This window comes from Sus scrofa, chromosome X (genome assembly GCF_000003025.6).
Source record: "Sus scrofa isolate TJ Tabasco breed Duroc chromosome X, Sscrofa11.1, whole genome shotgun sequence".
NCBI lineage: Eukaryota > Metazoa > Chordata > Mammalia > Artiodactyla > Suidae > Sus > Sus scrofa.
This window is the reverse complement of record NC_010461.5, coordinates 31,958,346-31,974,027: the sequence shown is the minus strand read 5'-3', so window position 1 is coordinate 31,974,027 and position 15,682 is coordinate 31,958,346. Positions and strand designations below refer to the sequence as shown.

Sequence of the window (15,682 nt, the reverse complement as noted above, 5' to 3'; positions counted from 1 at the left end):
ACTCTAAGGGAAGAGAACAAGAGAAGGGGAGAAAAAAGACTAACAAAAACAAATCCAAAACAATTAATAAAATGGCAATAAGGGGAGTTCCCATCGTGGTGCAGTGGTTAACGAATCCGACTAGGAACCATGAGGTTGCGGGTTCGGTCCCTGCCCTTGCTCGGTGGGTTAACGATCCGGCGTTGCCGTGAGCTGTGGTGTAGGTTGCAGACGCGGCTCGGATCCCGCGTTGCTGTGGCCCTGGCGTAGGCCGGTGGCTACAGCTCCAATTTGACCCCCTAGGCTGGGAACCTCCATATGCCGCAGGGGCAGCCCAAGAAATAGCAAAAAAAGACAAAAAAAAAAAAATGGCAATAAGGACACACATATCAAGCATTACCTTAAATACACATGGACAAAATGCCCCAACCGAAACACAGAGACTGGTTGAAAGGATACAAAAATAAGACCCAGGGAGTTCCCATTGTGGTGGAGTGGAAATGAATCCACCTATTATCCATGAGGATGTGGGTTTGATCCCTGGCCTTGATCAGTGGATTGGGGATATAGCATTGCCATGAGCTGTGGTGCAGTCACAAATGTGGCTAGGAACTCACAGTGCTATGGCTACGACGTAGGCCAGCAGCTGCAGCTCCAATTCGACCCCCAGCCTGGGAACGTCCATATGCCACAGGTGCAACCCTAAAGAGCAAAAAACAAGATCCATAAGTATACTGTCTTCAAGAGACCCATTTCAGTTCTAGGAACACATATAAATTGAAAATGAAAGAATGGAAGAAAATATTCCATGCAAACAGAAATCAAAAGAAAGCTGAGGTAGCAATAATCCTAAAATACAACTTAAAGAATACTATAAGAGACAAAGAAGGACAGTACATAATGATCAAAGGTTCAATCCAAGAAGGAGATGTACCAACTGCAAATACATATGCATCCAATTTAGGATCACCACAACATATACGACAAATGCTTTACTTTAAAAAAGAGAAATCAACAATAACACAATAACAGCAGGAGGCTTTACCCCACTTACAGCAATGGACAGATCATACAGACAGAAAATAACAAGGAAACACAGGCCTTAAACAATGCATTAGACCATATGGACTTAGTAGACATTTATAGACCCTTCCATCCAGAAGCAGCAGAATACACATTCTTCTCAAGTGCACATGGAACATTCTCCAGGATATATCACATTCTAGGACACAAATCAAGCCACGGTAAATTTAAGATAATTGAAATCATATCAAGCATCTTTCCCAAACACAATGCTATAAGACTACAAATCAACAAGAAAAAAACTGAGAAAGTGACAAACACATGGAGACTAAACAACATGTTACTAAACAACCAATGGATCACTGAAGAAATCAAAGAGGAAATCAAAAAATACCTAGAGACAAATGACAATAAAAACAACAACAATTCAAAACCTATAAAATGCAGCAAAAGCAGTTCTAAGAGGAAAGTTTACCAATACAAGCCTACCTCAGGAAACAAGAAAAATCTCAAGTAAACAACCTAACTTTATACCTGAAGCAACTAGACAAAGAAGAACAGACAAAACCGAAAGTTAGCAGGAAGAAAGAAATCATAAAGATTAGAGCAGAAATAAATGAAATAGAAACAAAGAAACTATAGAAAATATCAATGAAACTAAAAGCTGGTTCTTTGAAAAGATCAACAAAATTGATCAACCCTTAGCCAGACTCTTCAAGAAAAAAAGAGAGAGGACTCAAATCCATAAAATTAGCAATAGAAAGGAGAAGTTACAAGGGACATCACAGTAATACAAAGGAATAAGCAACTGTATGCTGATAAAAAGGACAACCTAGAAGAAATGGGCAAATGCTTAGAAAACTACAATCTTTCAAGATCAAATAAAGACAAAATAGAAAAGATAAATGGACCAATCACAAGTACTAATATTTAAAAACATCCAAGAAACACAAGCCTAGGACCAGATGGCTTCTCAGGCAAATTCTATCAAAAAGCCCTGGGAACTATGCCTCGTCACTTAATTGATGGAGCTCATGATGGAGCAATGATAATGTGACAAAAAAGAATGTATACATGTATGTGTAACTGGGTCACCATGCTGTTGAGTAGAAAAAAAAATGTATTGGGGAAACTAAAAAATTAAAAAAAAATACATTAAAAATTTTTTTAAAAAATAAAAATTTATAGAAGAATTAACACCTATCCTTCTAAAACTATTTCAAAAATTGTAGAGGAAGGAACACTCCCAAACCCATTGTATGAGGCCACCCTCACACTCACACCAAAACCAGACAAAGATACCACAAAACAAATTACAGACCAATATCACTGATGTGTTAACAAAGATGCAAAAATCCTCAATAAAATACTAGCAAATAGAGTCCAGCAATACATTAAAAGGATCAAACACTATGATCAAGTGGGATTTACCCCAAGGATGCAGGGATTTTTCAATATCCACAAATCAGTCAGTGTTATATACCACATTAACAAACTAAAGAATAAAAATCATATGATTCTCTCAATAGACACAGAAAAAGCTTTTAACAAAATCCAACACTCACTGCTGAGAAATACCCTCCAGAACGTGGGCATAGAGGGAACCTTCCTCAACATAATAAAGGCCATAAATGACAAACCCAAGGCTAACATCATTCTCAATGGTGAAAAGCTACAAGAAATCCCGCTAAGATCATGAACAAGACAAAGATGTCTGCTGATGCCTCTACTATTCAACACAGTTTTGGATGTCCTAGTCACACCAATCAGAGAAGAAAAAGAAATAAAAGGAATCCAAATTGGAAAGGAAGAAGTAACACTATCACTATTTGTAGATGACATGATACTGTACCAAGTAATTCTTAAAGACACCACCAGAAAACTGTTAGAGCTCATCAATTAATTTGGTAAAGTTGCAGAATACAAAATTAATACACAGAAATTTATTCATTTCTATATACTAACAATGAAAGATCAGAAAGAGAAATTAGGGAAACAATCCCATTTACCACCACAATGAAAAGAATAAAACACCTAGGAATAAACCTACCTAAAACGACAAAAGACCTATACTCTGAAAACTATAAGATGCTGATGAAAGAAATCAAATGACACAACACAAACAGGTATTAAGATATACCATGCTCTTGGATTGGAAGAATCAATATTGTCAAGATGGCTATACTACCCAAAGCGATCTACAGATTCAATGCAATCCCTATCAAATTACCAAGGACATTTTTCACAGAACTAGAACAAATTATCTTAAAGTTTGTTTGGAAACACAAAAGACCCAGAATAGCCAAAGCCATCCTGAGAAAGAAAAATGGAGCTGGAGGAATCAGGCTCCTTGACTTCAAACTATACTACAAAGCAACAATCATCAAAACTGTATGGTACTAGCATGAAAAAAGAAACATTGTTCAGTGAACAGGACAGAAAGCCGAGAATTAAACCCATGCACCTACAGTCAACTAATCTAAGGCAAGAGAGGCAAGAATATACAATGGAGAAAAGACAGTCCTTTCAATGAATGATGCTGGGAAAACTGGACAGCTACACGGAAAAGAATGAAATTAGAATACTTCCTAACACCATTCACAAAAATAAACTCAAAATGGATTAAAGACATAAATATAGTACCGGATACTATAAAACTCTTAGAGGAAAACATAGGCCGAACACTCTCTGACATAAACCACAGCAATATCTTCTCAGATCCACTACCTAGAGTCATGATAATAAAAATAAACAAATGTGACCTAATTAAACTTAAAAGTTTGTACACAGCAAAGGAAACCCTAAATAAAATGAAAAGACAGCCCACAGAATGGGAGAAAATATCTGCAAATGAAGTGACTGACAAGGGATTAATCTACAAAATATATAAACACCTCCTGCAGCTCAGTACCAAAAGAAACCAAACAACCCCATCCAAAAATGGGCAGAAGATCTAAACAGACGATTCTCCCAATAAGACATACAGATGGCCAAAAAACACACGAAAAGATGTTCAATATCACTCATTATTAGGAAAACGTAAACCAAAATTACTTTGTTAACACCTTATACCAGCCAGAATGTACATCATTGAATAATCTACAAACCATAAATAATGGAGAGGGTGTAGAGAAAGGGGAACCCTCTTACACTGTTGGTGGGTATATAAATTGATGCAACCACTATGGAAAACTGTATGGAGATTCCTCACAAAACTGAGAATAGAATTAACCACATGATCCAGCAATCCCACTCCTGGGCATCTACCCAGAGAAAACCATGGCTTGAAAAGCTACAGGTACCCCATGTTCATTGTAGCACTATATATAATAGCCAAGACATGGAACCAACCTAAATGTCCATCGATAGAGGAGTGGCTAAAGAAGATGTGGTATATATACACAATGGATTACTCAGCCATAAAAAGGAATGAAATAACGGCATTTGCAGCAACATGGATGGACCTAGAAATTATCATAATAAGTGAAGTTAGTCAGACAGTGAGACACAAACACCACAGGCTATCACTTATATGTGGAATCTTAAAAAAGGTTACAGTGAATTTATTTGCAAGCAGAACCTGACTCACAGACTTTGAAAAACTTGTGGTTACCAAAGTAGACAGGTTGTAGGGGGGGAAATAGGCTGGGAGTTTGGGATGGATACATTGTAAAATTAGGTTGTGGTAATGGCTGTGCAACTATAAATGTAATACAATGCACCACACTTAAAAAACAAAAGACAATAAAATAAACGGCTTATAACACAGATTACAAAAAGATAAAATGGTAGAACAAAAGTATATTCAATCACGAATGCCTGCCAGAACAAAATGGCAAAGGCCACAGGAGAGCACAAAGAACAAGGATAAGATCTAACCAAGTGTAATCAGAAGAAATCTTAAATCAATGAGAGACCCACATTCCTGAAGAGTCTGCGAAAAAGTAAACAAGCTGCTTTCTCTGCTGCTTATTACACTGTCCCTCCAAAGCCCTGTGACCTGGGAGCGAGAAGTTATGTTAATAAGATTATCAGAATCAACACTGTGGTTGATGTAAAGAAGTTAGAGAAGGGATTAGATTTTTTGTAAGTATATACCATATCTTCCTTGTCCATTCATCTGTCAATGACATGCCGCAACATGTGCATAGAATCCCTCAGCAAAGTATGGGCAACATATTGATTTAAAGCATTTAAGGAAATCACTCTTCAATCATTAGATGAACACTAAATTGAGACTTCAGTGGGCACAGAAGAACAAGACTACAGACCTTAGAGATTAATTCTGTAATGTCACTAAACAAACAACAATAGCAACAATAAACAAAAATTGCAACAATAACTACTGAGTAGAAGTAAGGTTCTCATTTCTATGGTAGTCATATTACATTACTTATGATGTCCCATTTTCAAAAATAAAATTTTGAGACACACAAAAAAACCAATAGTAAATGATCTATATGCAGGAAAAAAAGACTGTAAATAGAAACTGTCCCTGAAAAAGGTGAAGCACTAGACATACACACATTTATATATAAGTACATATATACATAAAATGTGGAGCTGAAATGTACAATAACTAAAATGAAAAATTCATTCAACATGGATTCAAGAGTAAATCTGAACTAACTAAAGAATCAGCCAATGTCAAAAACATGTCAGTTGAGTTTATTCAGTCTCAGGGACAGAAGAAAACAGAATGAATAAAACTGATTAGAGTCTCAAAGATCTACAGGACAATATCAAATAGACCATTTTAAGCAAAATGAGAATTCCACAGAGAGAGAGAGGTCAAAATGACTATTTGAAGAAATAAAGGCAAAAACCATACACGATTTTGGAATTCCCATTGTGGCCCAGCAGAAACAAATCCAACTAGGAACCATGAGGTTGCAGGTTCAATCCCTGGCCCCGCTCATTGGGTTAAGGATCTGGCATTGCTGTGAACTGTGGTGTAGGTCCCAGACTCAACTTGGATGACTTAGATCTGGCATTGCTGTGGCTGTGGTGTAGGCCAGCAGCTTTAGATCCGATTAGACCCCTAGCATGGGAACCTCCATATGCCATGGGGATACAACCCTAAAAAGCAAAAAAACAAAACAAAACAAAACAAACAACAAAAAAAACCCATACACAATTTGATGATTAATCCAAACATGTAAGAATTCAAATGAACTCCATGTAAGATAAATTCAGAGAGATCTACTCTCATACACATCTGCTAAACTGCCAAAAATCAAAGGAAAGAGAATCCTGAAAGCAGAAAAATAGAAGTTATTCATTATATACAAGGGATCTTCAATAATGTGGACAGTTAACTTCTCATCAAAAACCATGAAGGGCAGAATGCAGTGTGAAGACATAGTTAAATTACTTAAAGAAAAAGATTGTCAATCAAGAACTCTGTATTCAATAAAATTATCCTTCAGAAATCAAGAAGAAATTAGGACATTCCCAAATCAACAAAAACTGACAGGCTTTATCACTAGCAAGTCTTTTCTATAAGAAATTTGAAAGGGAGCCCTTGAAATTGATATAAAGGAATGCTAGACAATAAAGTGAATCACAGAAAGAAATAAAGGTAAATATATTAGTAAATACAAATGATAATATACAAGTAGTTCTGTTTGTATTTTCCTTGACTATCTGATTTTTTAAAGAATGTGTAAAGACTTATTTCATTTAGCATAATGCCCTCCAAGTCCATCCATGTGGCTGCAAATGGCAAAACTTTGTTCTTTTTTATGGCTGGGCTGAGTAAGTATTCCACTTATGTATGTGTGTATGTGTGTGTGTGTGTGTTTGTGTGTGTATCGCAACTTTATCTGTTAATCTATTAATGGATACTTAGGTTGTTTTCCTATCTTGGGAATTATAAATTATGCTGTTATGAACATGCAGTTGCATGTATTTTTTCCTTAGTTACTGGAAAAGTGTATTATTCTTCGAAGAGAAAAAAAATATGCCTTTTTCTAGAAACTGGAAAAAATAATTTACATGTCATTTACAAAAGTAAAATATTTACTGAGAGAAAATCTGCCGTACTAATTACAAAAATGTACAATAAAGTTGTTATAATAAAAAAATACCAGAAGAGTAGAAATACAGAGACATGCTGGCCAACTTTCCCTAAAGCAAGCAATCCAGGAGTACAAGCCAGATTGCTATGCCTTTTCTGAACCAGCCTTGGAAGTCACACACCTTCACATCCATAATATCCCACAGGTCATATATTAGCCCTGTTTGATGTGGGAAGGGACTATACAATAGCATGAATGCCAGGAGATGAGGGTCATGGGGAGTCATTTATAATCATATTTACCACCAAATTTTAGTAAGAAATTTCCCAAAACTGTTTGAAGAACATACGACAAATAATTTAAACTTTTATATACATGATGAAATAAAATATGTGAAGGATAAATTGACATATAAATAACAAATACAGGAAAAAGTACTTACTTGGACAGAAGTTTATGGAAACATTACACTCTTCATTTGGTCCCAGAGTCCCACTGAGCGAGCTAAATTCAAATATGCTATCTTTGAAAAGTCTGCCAGTATTACTAATATCCAAAGTCCATTCTACATTTTTTTTTGAGGTATTACATAAGACAAGTTCCTGTTCACACATAAAGAATGAAAGAAGAAATGTATGAAGATTATAATATGTAGTATAAAATTTAGCTTGTATTACCATAGCAACATGATGACCCTATGTACAAAGTCAAACAATTAAAAGTGATTACCATAGGGAAAATGTCTTAAAAATGATGTTAGGCAAATAAAGGGTATGCAAATATGTTCACGGCTTGTTAACAACTATGAAAAGCACATAAAGGAGCTAAGCTAGTGAGCAAAGATGCAGAGTAGAAAGAACTTTTATTCATGATGGTGAGAATGCAAAATGGGACAGTCACTTTGGAAGACAATTTGACAGCTTCTTATACTGTTAAAAATACACCTACTAAGTGACCTGGTAATCCTACTCTTGAGTATTTTAAGTGAACCAAAAATTTATGTCCATACAAAAATCTATATGTGAATGTTTCTAAGAGCTTGGTTCATAATCACCAACCACTGGAAATAAAAACAAACAAGATTTTCATCAATCAATTAATGTATAAACAAACTGTGGTATATCCATACATGGAATAAAATTCAGAGATAAAATAAATGAAAAATTAATTCAAGCAGAAACATAAATGAATATTAAATATATTTTGTTAAGTTAAAAATGTCAGATGCAAACTGCTATGCATTGTATAATTAAATTGTCAATTTGGAAATGCAAAATTATGTGGATAGGAAAAAAAATCAGTTGTTGCCAAGTGTTAGTGGAAAGAGAATGAGATTGCTAAGGGGTTATACAAAATTTTTTACTATTATGAAACTGTTCTGTATGGCACTGAAGTATAAATAAATTATTCTATACCTTTCTCAAAATCCATACATTTGTATAATGCAAAGAAGGAACTTAAAAGATATATGAATTAAAAAAAATCAACCAATGGGAGTTTCGTTGTGGCGCAACTGAAACAAACCCAACCAGTATCCATGAGGATGGGGGTCTATCCCTGGCCTCTCTCAGTGGGTTAAGAATCCAGTGTTGCAGTGAGCTGTGGTGTAGGTCGCAGACACGTGGCTCAGACCTGGCACTGCTGTGGCTGTGGTGTAGGCTGGCAGCTGCAGCTCAGATTGGACCCCTAGCCTGGGAACTTTCATATGCTGGAAGTGCGGCCCTAAAAAAAAAAAGAAAAAAAAAAAAAAAAAAAGAGAAACACACAAAAAGAAAATGGTCGACCAAGATGTCTCAGATTATAAGATGAACTATAGACTATGACAAACTATATCACATATGTATGAAACAACCTCACTGAAGTTTATGGGGGTAGGGAGGAGCAGCCTAAGTGATTTTGGAAAACTGTGTTTTATCTGGAAACTATAAAGCTGAAGACAAAAGGTTACTCTTTTTAAACACTGTATCCTAGCTGGAAAATGTATTAACATTTCAAACAGGGTAGAGGTTAAAAATTCTGAAACTTCTTTACTAAGTGTATCAAGGTTAAAAAAAAAGTAAATACACTATAAATAAGAGAGCCAGATTTTTCACTCTCAGTGAAAGGAGTTAAAAATGAACAAAGGAGAAAGACTGGAAGGAACCTTGTGCTGCAGGATTACAGTCAGAGTTATCAGTTTCAACTCATATTCATATAGACAGAGAGGAAAAGAGAGATATAAAGAGATGATAAATAATTACTGATATATGTGTATTTGTGGATTAGTACACATACTAATACTACCTGGCTCGATTTGCCAAAAGGGCCTAGAACACATGATACCACAGCAGCAGCTAGCACACCCAGTTGTACAGATCTTGGTTTCTTTCTGGCTGCGCTTACATCATGTGAACATTTCCAGTTCAGGGACTGAACCTGCTCCACAGCAATGACAACGCCAGATCCTTAACCCACTGAGCCACCAGGGATCTCCAGATCTTGGTTTCTAAATACCACTCTCCAATAAAAGATACTAGGGTTTCTTAGAGAAAATATTGATTCATGAGCTTCCACAACTATAATAACAGTGAGCGTGGACTATTTTGTAGTTACTAAAGGAAGAAAATGCTGAAAAGTCATAAAGATGGTAGTATGTCAAAGGGCCAATCTAAAAAGGTCCTAATGGCCAAAGCTGGAACAATTTTACAACAAAATTAAAAATGTAACATTGGATTCTATACTTTATATAGAGATTCTATACTTATTATATTCTATATATGTGTGTGTGTGTGTGTATATATATATATATATATATATATACTATAGTCATATAATAAAGAAATGGAGGGAGGGAATAAACTTTCTTACAGAAAAATTCCAAATTATATATGTAAATATTCCCTCCAGAAGGTGGAGCTTGACTCCTACCCCTTGAGTATGGGCTGAAATACTCACTTCCAAAGTATATAATGTGGGAATGGAAAAACAGTTTCTCCAACTTTATAGTGGAGAAACCTGGCAAATATATTGCTATCATGCATTCCCTTCACATGAAATGACAAAAAGAACATTTTACCTCCGGGACATTCTTCTCCAAAGCCCATGGAAAATAAGAACTGAGCTAGTCAGATGGAAAATATAAGGCAAACCAAAACTAAAGTACATTCTGGAAAAAAATGCCAAACCACTAATCTTTTAAAGTGACAAGGTCGTAAAAATTGAGCAAGACTGAGAGGCTCTCATATATTAAAAGAGACTTAAATGCAATACGGTATCCTGGACTGGACCCTGGAACAGTAAAGGACCTTAGTGAATAACTGATGAAATCTGAAGAAAGTCTGATTTAAGTTAGTAGTATTTTACTAACGTTAATTTCTTAGTTTTTTTTAAAAAAAAAAGGTTCTCTGGTTACATAAGGTGTTAGCATTAGGGAAATTTGTGTAAATTTTATGCAGAAATTCTCTGCACTGACTTTGTGAGTTCCTGTAAAGCTATGTACATAACTTGTGTGTGGAATTATCGTTCCAGTGCAACTCAATATGAAAATGAAACCTTTAACTAGGTTTTTTTCAAACTTTATCCTTCAAAATTGGAAGCATGTAGAATGATCCATATAACTGTCACCACAACAAAATAACCTATTTTCTTTCTAAAGCATGAACGATTCAAAATATTCAGGATAAAAACAATGAATCAATTTCACTCCCAGATGTCTCTAAGTACTGAGACATCTATTTAGTTCTAATATTTGTGTACTCTATAACAAAGTTCATTCATGTGCATTTTATAAAGAAAACATAATACAGAGGTGGGCAGGGTATCATACTAGCTAGATGAATGTCTCATTTTTCTCATTCTGAAATTGAGGAAATTGTTTAAGACCTCTAAAACAGAAATAATCCAGTCATCTATGAAGAAACATTGATTTGTTCAGTATGTTGGTACAGTGTCATTTTTCTTTTTAATATTATCAAAATGATACATGTACATACCTTACACAAAAATAGTTTGAATATTCTTATAAACAAATTGATCCATTCAATTCCTTCTTATCAATAGTCCTGCTTCCCAGAAGCAACTAATTTTAACAAATTTTTTTTTTTTTGTCTTTTGTCTTTTTAGGGCCGTACCCACAGCATATGGAGGTTCCCAGGCTAGGGGTCTAATCAGAGCTGTAGCTGCCAGCCTACGCCATAGCCACAGCAACACAGGATCCGAGCTGCATCTGCGATCTACACCACAGCTCCTGGCAACGCCGGATCGTTAACCCACTGAGTGAGGCTAGGAATCGAACCCATAATCTCATGGCTCCTAGTCGGATTCCTTTCTGCTGCACCATGAGGGGGACTCCAACTTTAACCAATTTTTAGTTCAGTTTTGTATAACAGTTACAGCCTATTCTAAATACAGTGCTGATAGGTCTTTAGGTTTTGTTACTGCTGCCATAACAAATTACCACAAACTTAGCATTTTATGGTTTTTTTTTTTTTTTTTTTGGTTTCACAAACTTAGCATTTTAAAACCATACAAATGCAGATATCACTAGACTAAAACCAAGGTGTTAGACGGAACTATGGTACTTTCTGGAGGCTCTAGTGAAGAATCTTTTTCCTTGCCATTCTGTTTCTAGAGGTCATATATATATTGTGGCCTCCTTGCACTATCTTCAAATCCAGCAACACTGCATCTTTCTGACCCTTCTTCTGTCATCACAATGCCTTCTGCCCACAGTCAGGAAAGGCTCCCTGTTTTTAATTCCTCGTGTGATTAGATTGGGATAATTTATTTAATCTTGGATAATCTCCCTTGCTTAGGATCATTCATCTTAATCACATTACATATCAGCAAAGTATCTTTTACAATATATGGGACTGTATTCATAAATGCAGGAAAAGTGATATATAAGACAAAAAAAGGGGATACTACAAATACAAATTTCTGCAATGTATGCCTGAGCTTCTTTCTCATGCATATCTTTTTTTCCTTCTAGGTGGATTCATAATTAGAAGAGAGGCAGAGATATCTAATAAGAAAAAAGAACAGATTATCATAGAAATTTCATTATTATATATCTGGATTTTTTCAAATTTTATTATTGCCTCTTACATCTCCTTACCTGTATGGAACATATTTCACGTTAATTTTCATCATAGCTTTCATTTGTATAAGGAAAGAGAGGTAACAATTCAATATATTTTGAATAGTCCTATTAAATATATATGTATATAAAATAAATGGCTTAATATGTGTTTACTTCTGAGAAATATGTTATACACACACACACACATATATATAAATATGCAAGTTCTCTAAAAGTGCAAGTATTCTTACCACACATGCTTCAGAATAATTAGCTCAATAAACTAAAAACCATAATCAGAAAAATCTGGAGACTGCATCAATTCTCCACACATACCTCAGTTTTTGTAACCTTCTTATTAGGATTCATAGTATGTAATGGGATGTCAAATACAAAATCAGTGCCGGATAATCTCAATGGTGCTTGCAACACTATGAGAGTAAAGAAAATATACTGTTAAAATATTAATAGGTATAAGCCCATAGATAATTCTTACTTTACTTCTTAATTTTTCTACCTATTTTAAAATTCCTAGCCAGAAAAAAAAATTATGCTTAAAAATATTTCAGGAATATCTTGGTTTATCACATCTATAAAGTTCCAATTTTGAATTATGAATGGTAGTTAATTACAAGTAAAATAGAAAATGTACCCTTGAGAAAATAAAAGAATCTAAAATATACTAAATATTGATCTCAGGAACAAAGGAAAGTTAAAATGATTTCCATAGCAGAATGTGACCAATGCAGAAGTACAGAAGTGAAAAGAAATAAAGAAGGAAACATTATTAGAATACAGGGAAAATACACACATAGCATATCATAGAACACTTTCTACATGAAACAGAGAAGCTCTAGAGAGAAAATGGCTATTCTCCGTAAGGTTAGGAATGGAATTATCTGTAAAAATATATTAGAGAAGATATTATCTGCTGGAAAATTTATTTTTCAAGCAATTTTAGACCTACATAATTGAGCAGAAAATACAGAGATTCCCCATATATCTCCTGCTCCCTCCTCCCCATTCACACACAGCAACTTCTATCATCACAATCCTCCACCACAGCAGTACATGCTTTACACATGACCATCATCATCACCTAATGTCCACTGTTTACCTTAGGGATCATTCATGATACTGTACATTGCATAGGTTTGAACAAATGTATAATGACATCCATCCACCAATTTAGTTTCATACAGAGGACTAAACCTCTGTGGTCTACCTACTTGTCTCTCTTTCCTCACAACCCTTGGAAACCACTAATCACTTTGTTTCCACAGTTTTACCTTTTCCAAAATGTCATACAGTTGGAATGATACAGTAAGTGTAGCCCTATGAGACTAGATTCTTTCCACAACCTCATCAGCATTTGTGTTGTCAATGTTCTGGATTCTGGCCATTCTAGTAGATGTATGGTACTATCTTAATTATTTTTTTAATTTGTATTTCCTTGATAACATATGATGTGGAATAATTTTTCATGTGCTTATTTGTCATTGGTATATATTCTTTGGTAAGGTGAAAATGGAGACCTCTGTTCCATTTTATTTGGTTTTTCTTACTGCTGAGTTTTGAGGAATTCTCTGTATATTTTGAAAGTTCTTTATTAGACATGTCTTTTGCAAATATCTTCTCCTAGTCAGTGGCTTGTCTTTTTGTACGCTGGTAGTGTCGTGCGCAGAGCAGAAATTTTTAGTTTTAATGAGTTCCAGCTCATTAACTCTTTCTTTCACAGATCTTGCCTTTGTTATTGTATCTAACATGTCATTGCCAAACCCAAGATCATCTAGATTTTTCTCCTATATTCTAAGAGTTTTTACAGTTTTGCATTTTATATTTAGGTCTATGATTCATTTTGAGTTAATTTTTGTGAAAGGTATAAAGTCTCTGTTCTAGATTCATTTTTTGCTTGTGGATGTCTAGTTGTTCAGTATCATTCTTTAAAAATACTATTTATTCTGAATTGCATTGCCTCTACTCCTTTGTCAAAGACAAGCTGACTATGTGAACCTTTTCCGGGCTCTCTTTTCTGTTCCACTGATCTATTTTATTTGCCTATGTTTTTCAATAGTAAACTCCCCTGATTTCTATACCTCTGGAGTAAGTTTTGAAATCAGGTAGTGTCAGTCCTCTAACTTGTTCTTCTCCACTAGTGTGTTGGCCACTGAGGTTCTTTTCCCTTTTCATATAAACTTCGAATCAATATGTCTGTCAAGATCCACAAAATGACTTGGTGGAATTTTGGCTGGGAATACACTGAATCTCTAGATCAAATCGGTAAGAAGCTTCAACTTGACAATATTGAGTCTTCCTATGTGCATGAACATGGAATACCACTCCATTTATTTAATTCTTCTTTTATATCTTTCATCAGAATTTTGTAGTTTTTATCATAAGATCCTGTAAGTTATTTTGTTCAATTTACACCTAAGAATTTCATTTTTGTTGGGTGCTAATGTAAATGGGATTTTGTTTTTAAATTCCATTTTTCACTACCTGTATATAGGAAAGCAACTGACTTTTGCATATTAACCTGTACCCTGCAACCTTACTATCATCATAGCTTATTAGTTCCAAGAGTTGTTTTTTTTTTCAATTGATTCTTTTAGATTTTCTACAATCATGTCATCTGTGAACAAAGGCAGTGTTGTTCTTCCATTAGCTAGGTATTCCAGTAAATGCTGAGAAACAGTGGTGAAAGGAATATCATGGCCTGGTTTCTAATCTTATTGAGAAAGCTTCAAGTTTCTCACCATTAAGAATGATGTTAGCTGGAGTTCCCGTCATGGCTCAGTGGTTAACAAATCCGACTAGGAACCATGAGGTTGAGGGTTCAATCCCTGGCCTTGCTCGGTGGGTTAGGGATCCAGCGTTGCCGTGAGCTGTGGTGTAGGTCACAGACACGGCTCGGATCCCTCACTGCGATGGCTCTGGTGTAGACTGGTGGCTACAGCTCTGATTAGACCCCTAGCCTGGGAACCTCCATATGCCACGGGAGCGGCCCTAGAAAAGGTAAAAAAAAAAAAAAAAAAAAAAAAAGAATGATGGGGGTTTTTGTAGACAATTTTTATCAAAATTGTCAACAATTTTTTTGAGAAAGTTCCCCTCCATCCCTTATTTACTGTTTTTTTTTTTAAATGGGTAATAGGTATTGGATTTTGTAAAATGCTTTTTTTCTGCATCTATTGATATGATCATGTGGCATTTTCTTCTTCAGCCTATTGATGTGATAGATTGCATTAAGTGAGTTTTAAATGTGAACCAGACTTGCATACATAGATAACCCTATACCTCTGTCTTGCTGCACGCCCTGTCCTCCACTCTCTGGCAACCACTAGTTTGTTCTTTGTATCTGTGAATCTGTTTCTTTTTTGTTATATACCTTCATTTTTTTATATTCCACATACAAGTGATAACAGCATTATTTGTCTTTCTCTGCCAGGATCTTTTAATAACAAAACAATCCTAACTCCTCCCTACCATCCCTTGTTTCATTATTGTCAGTAATTTCACTTATATAAGTACACATAAGCATATACAGAAATAAATGTATGGTTGCTATTATTATATTGGATAAACTTAAATGTTAGATCAATTC

General features: G+C 35.1%; 1 protein-coding gene across 1 annotated transcript in view; it reads right to left on the bottom strand.

Moving 5' to 3' along the window:
* CFAP47 (cilia and flagella associated protein 47) overlaps positions 1-15,682 on the bottom strand; it is a 452,401-nt gene that overhangs the window by 357,516 nt on the left and 79,203 nt on the right. The window contains 2 exon segments of the mRNA XM_021080094.1: positions 7,465-7,624; positions 12,418-12,512. Of these exon segments, the coding sequence (XP_020935753.1) occupies positions 7,465-7,624; positions 12,418-12,512 (255 nt within the window).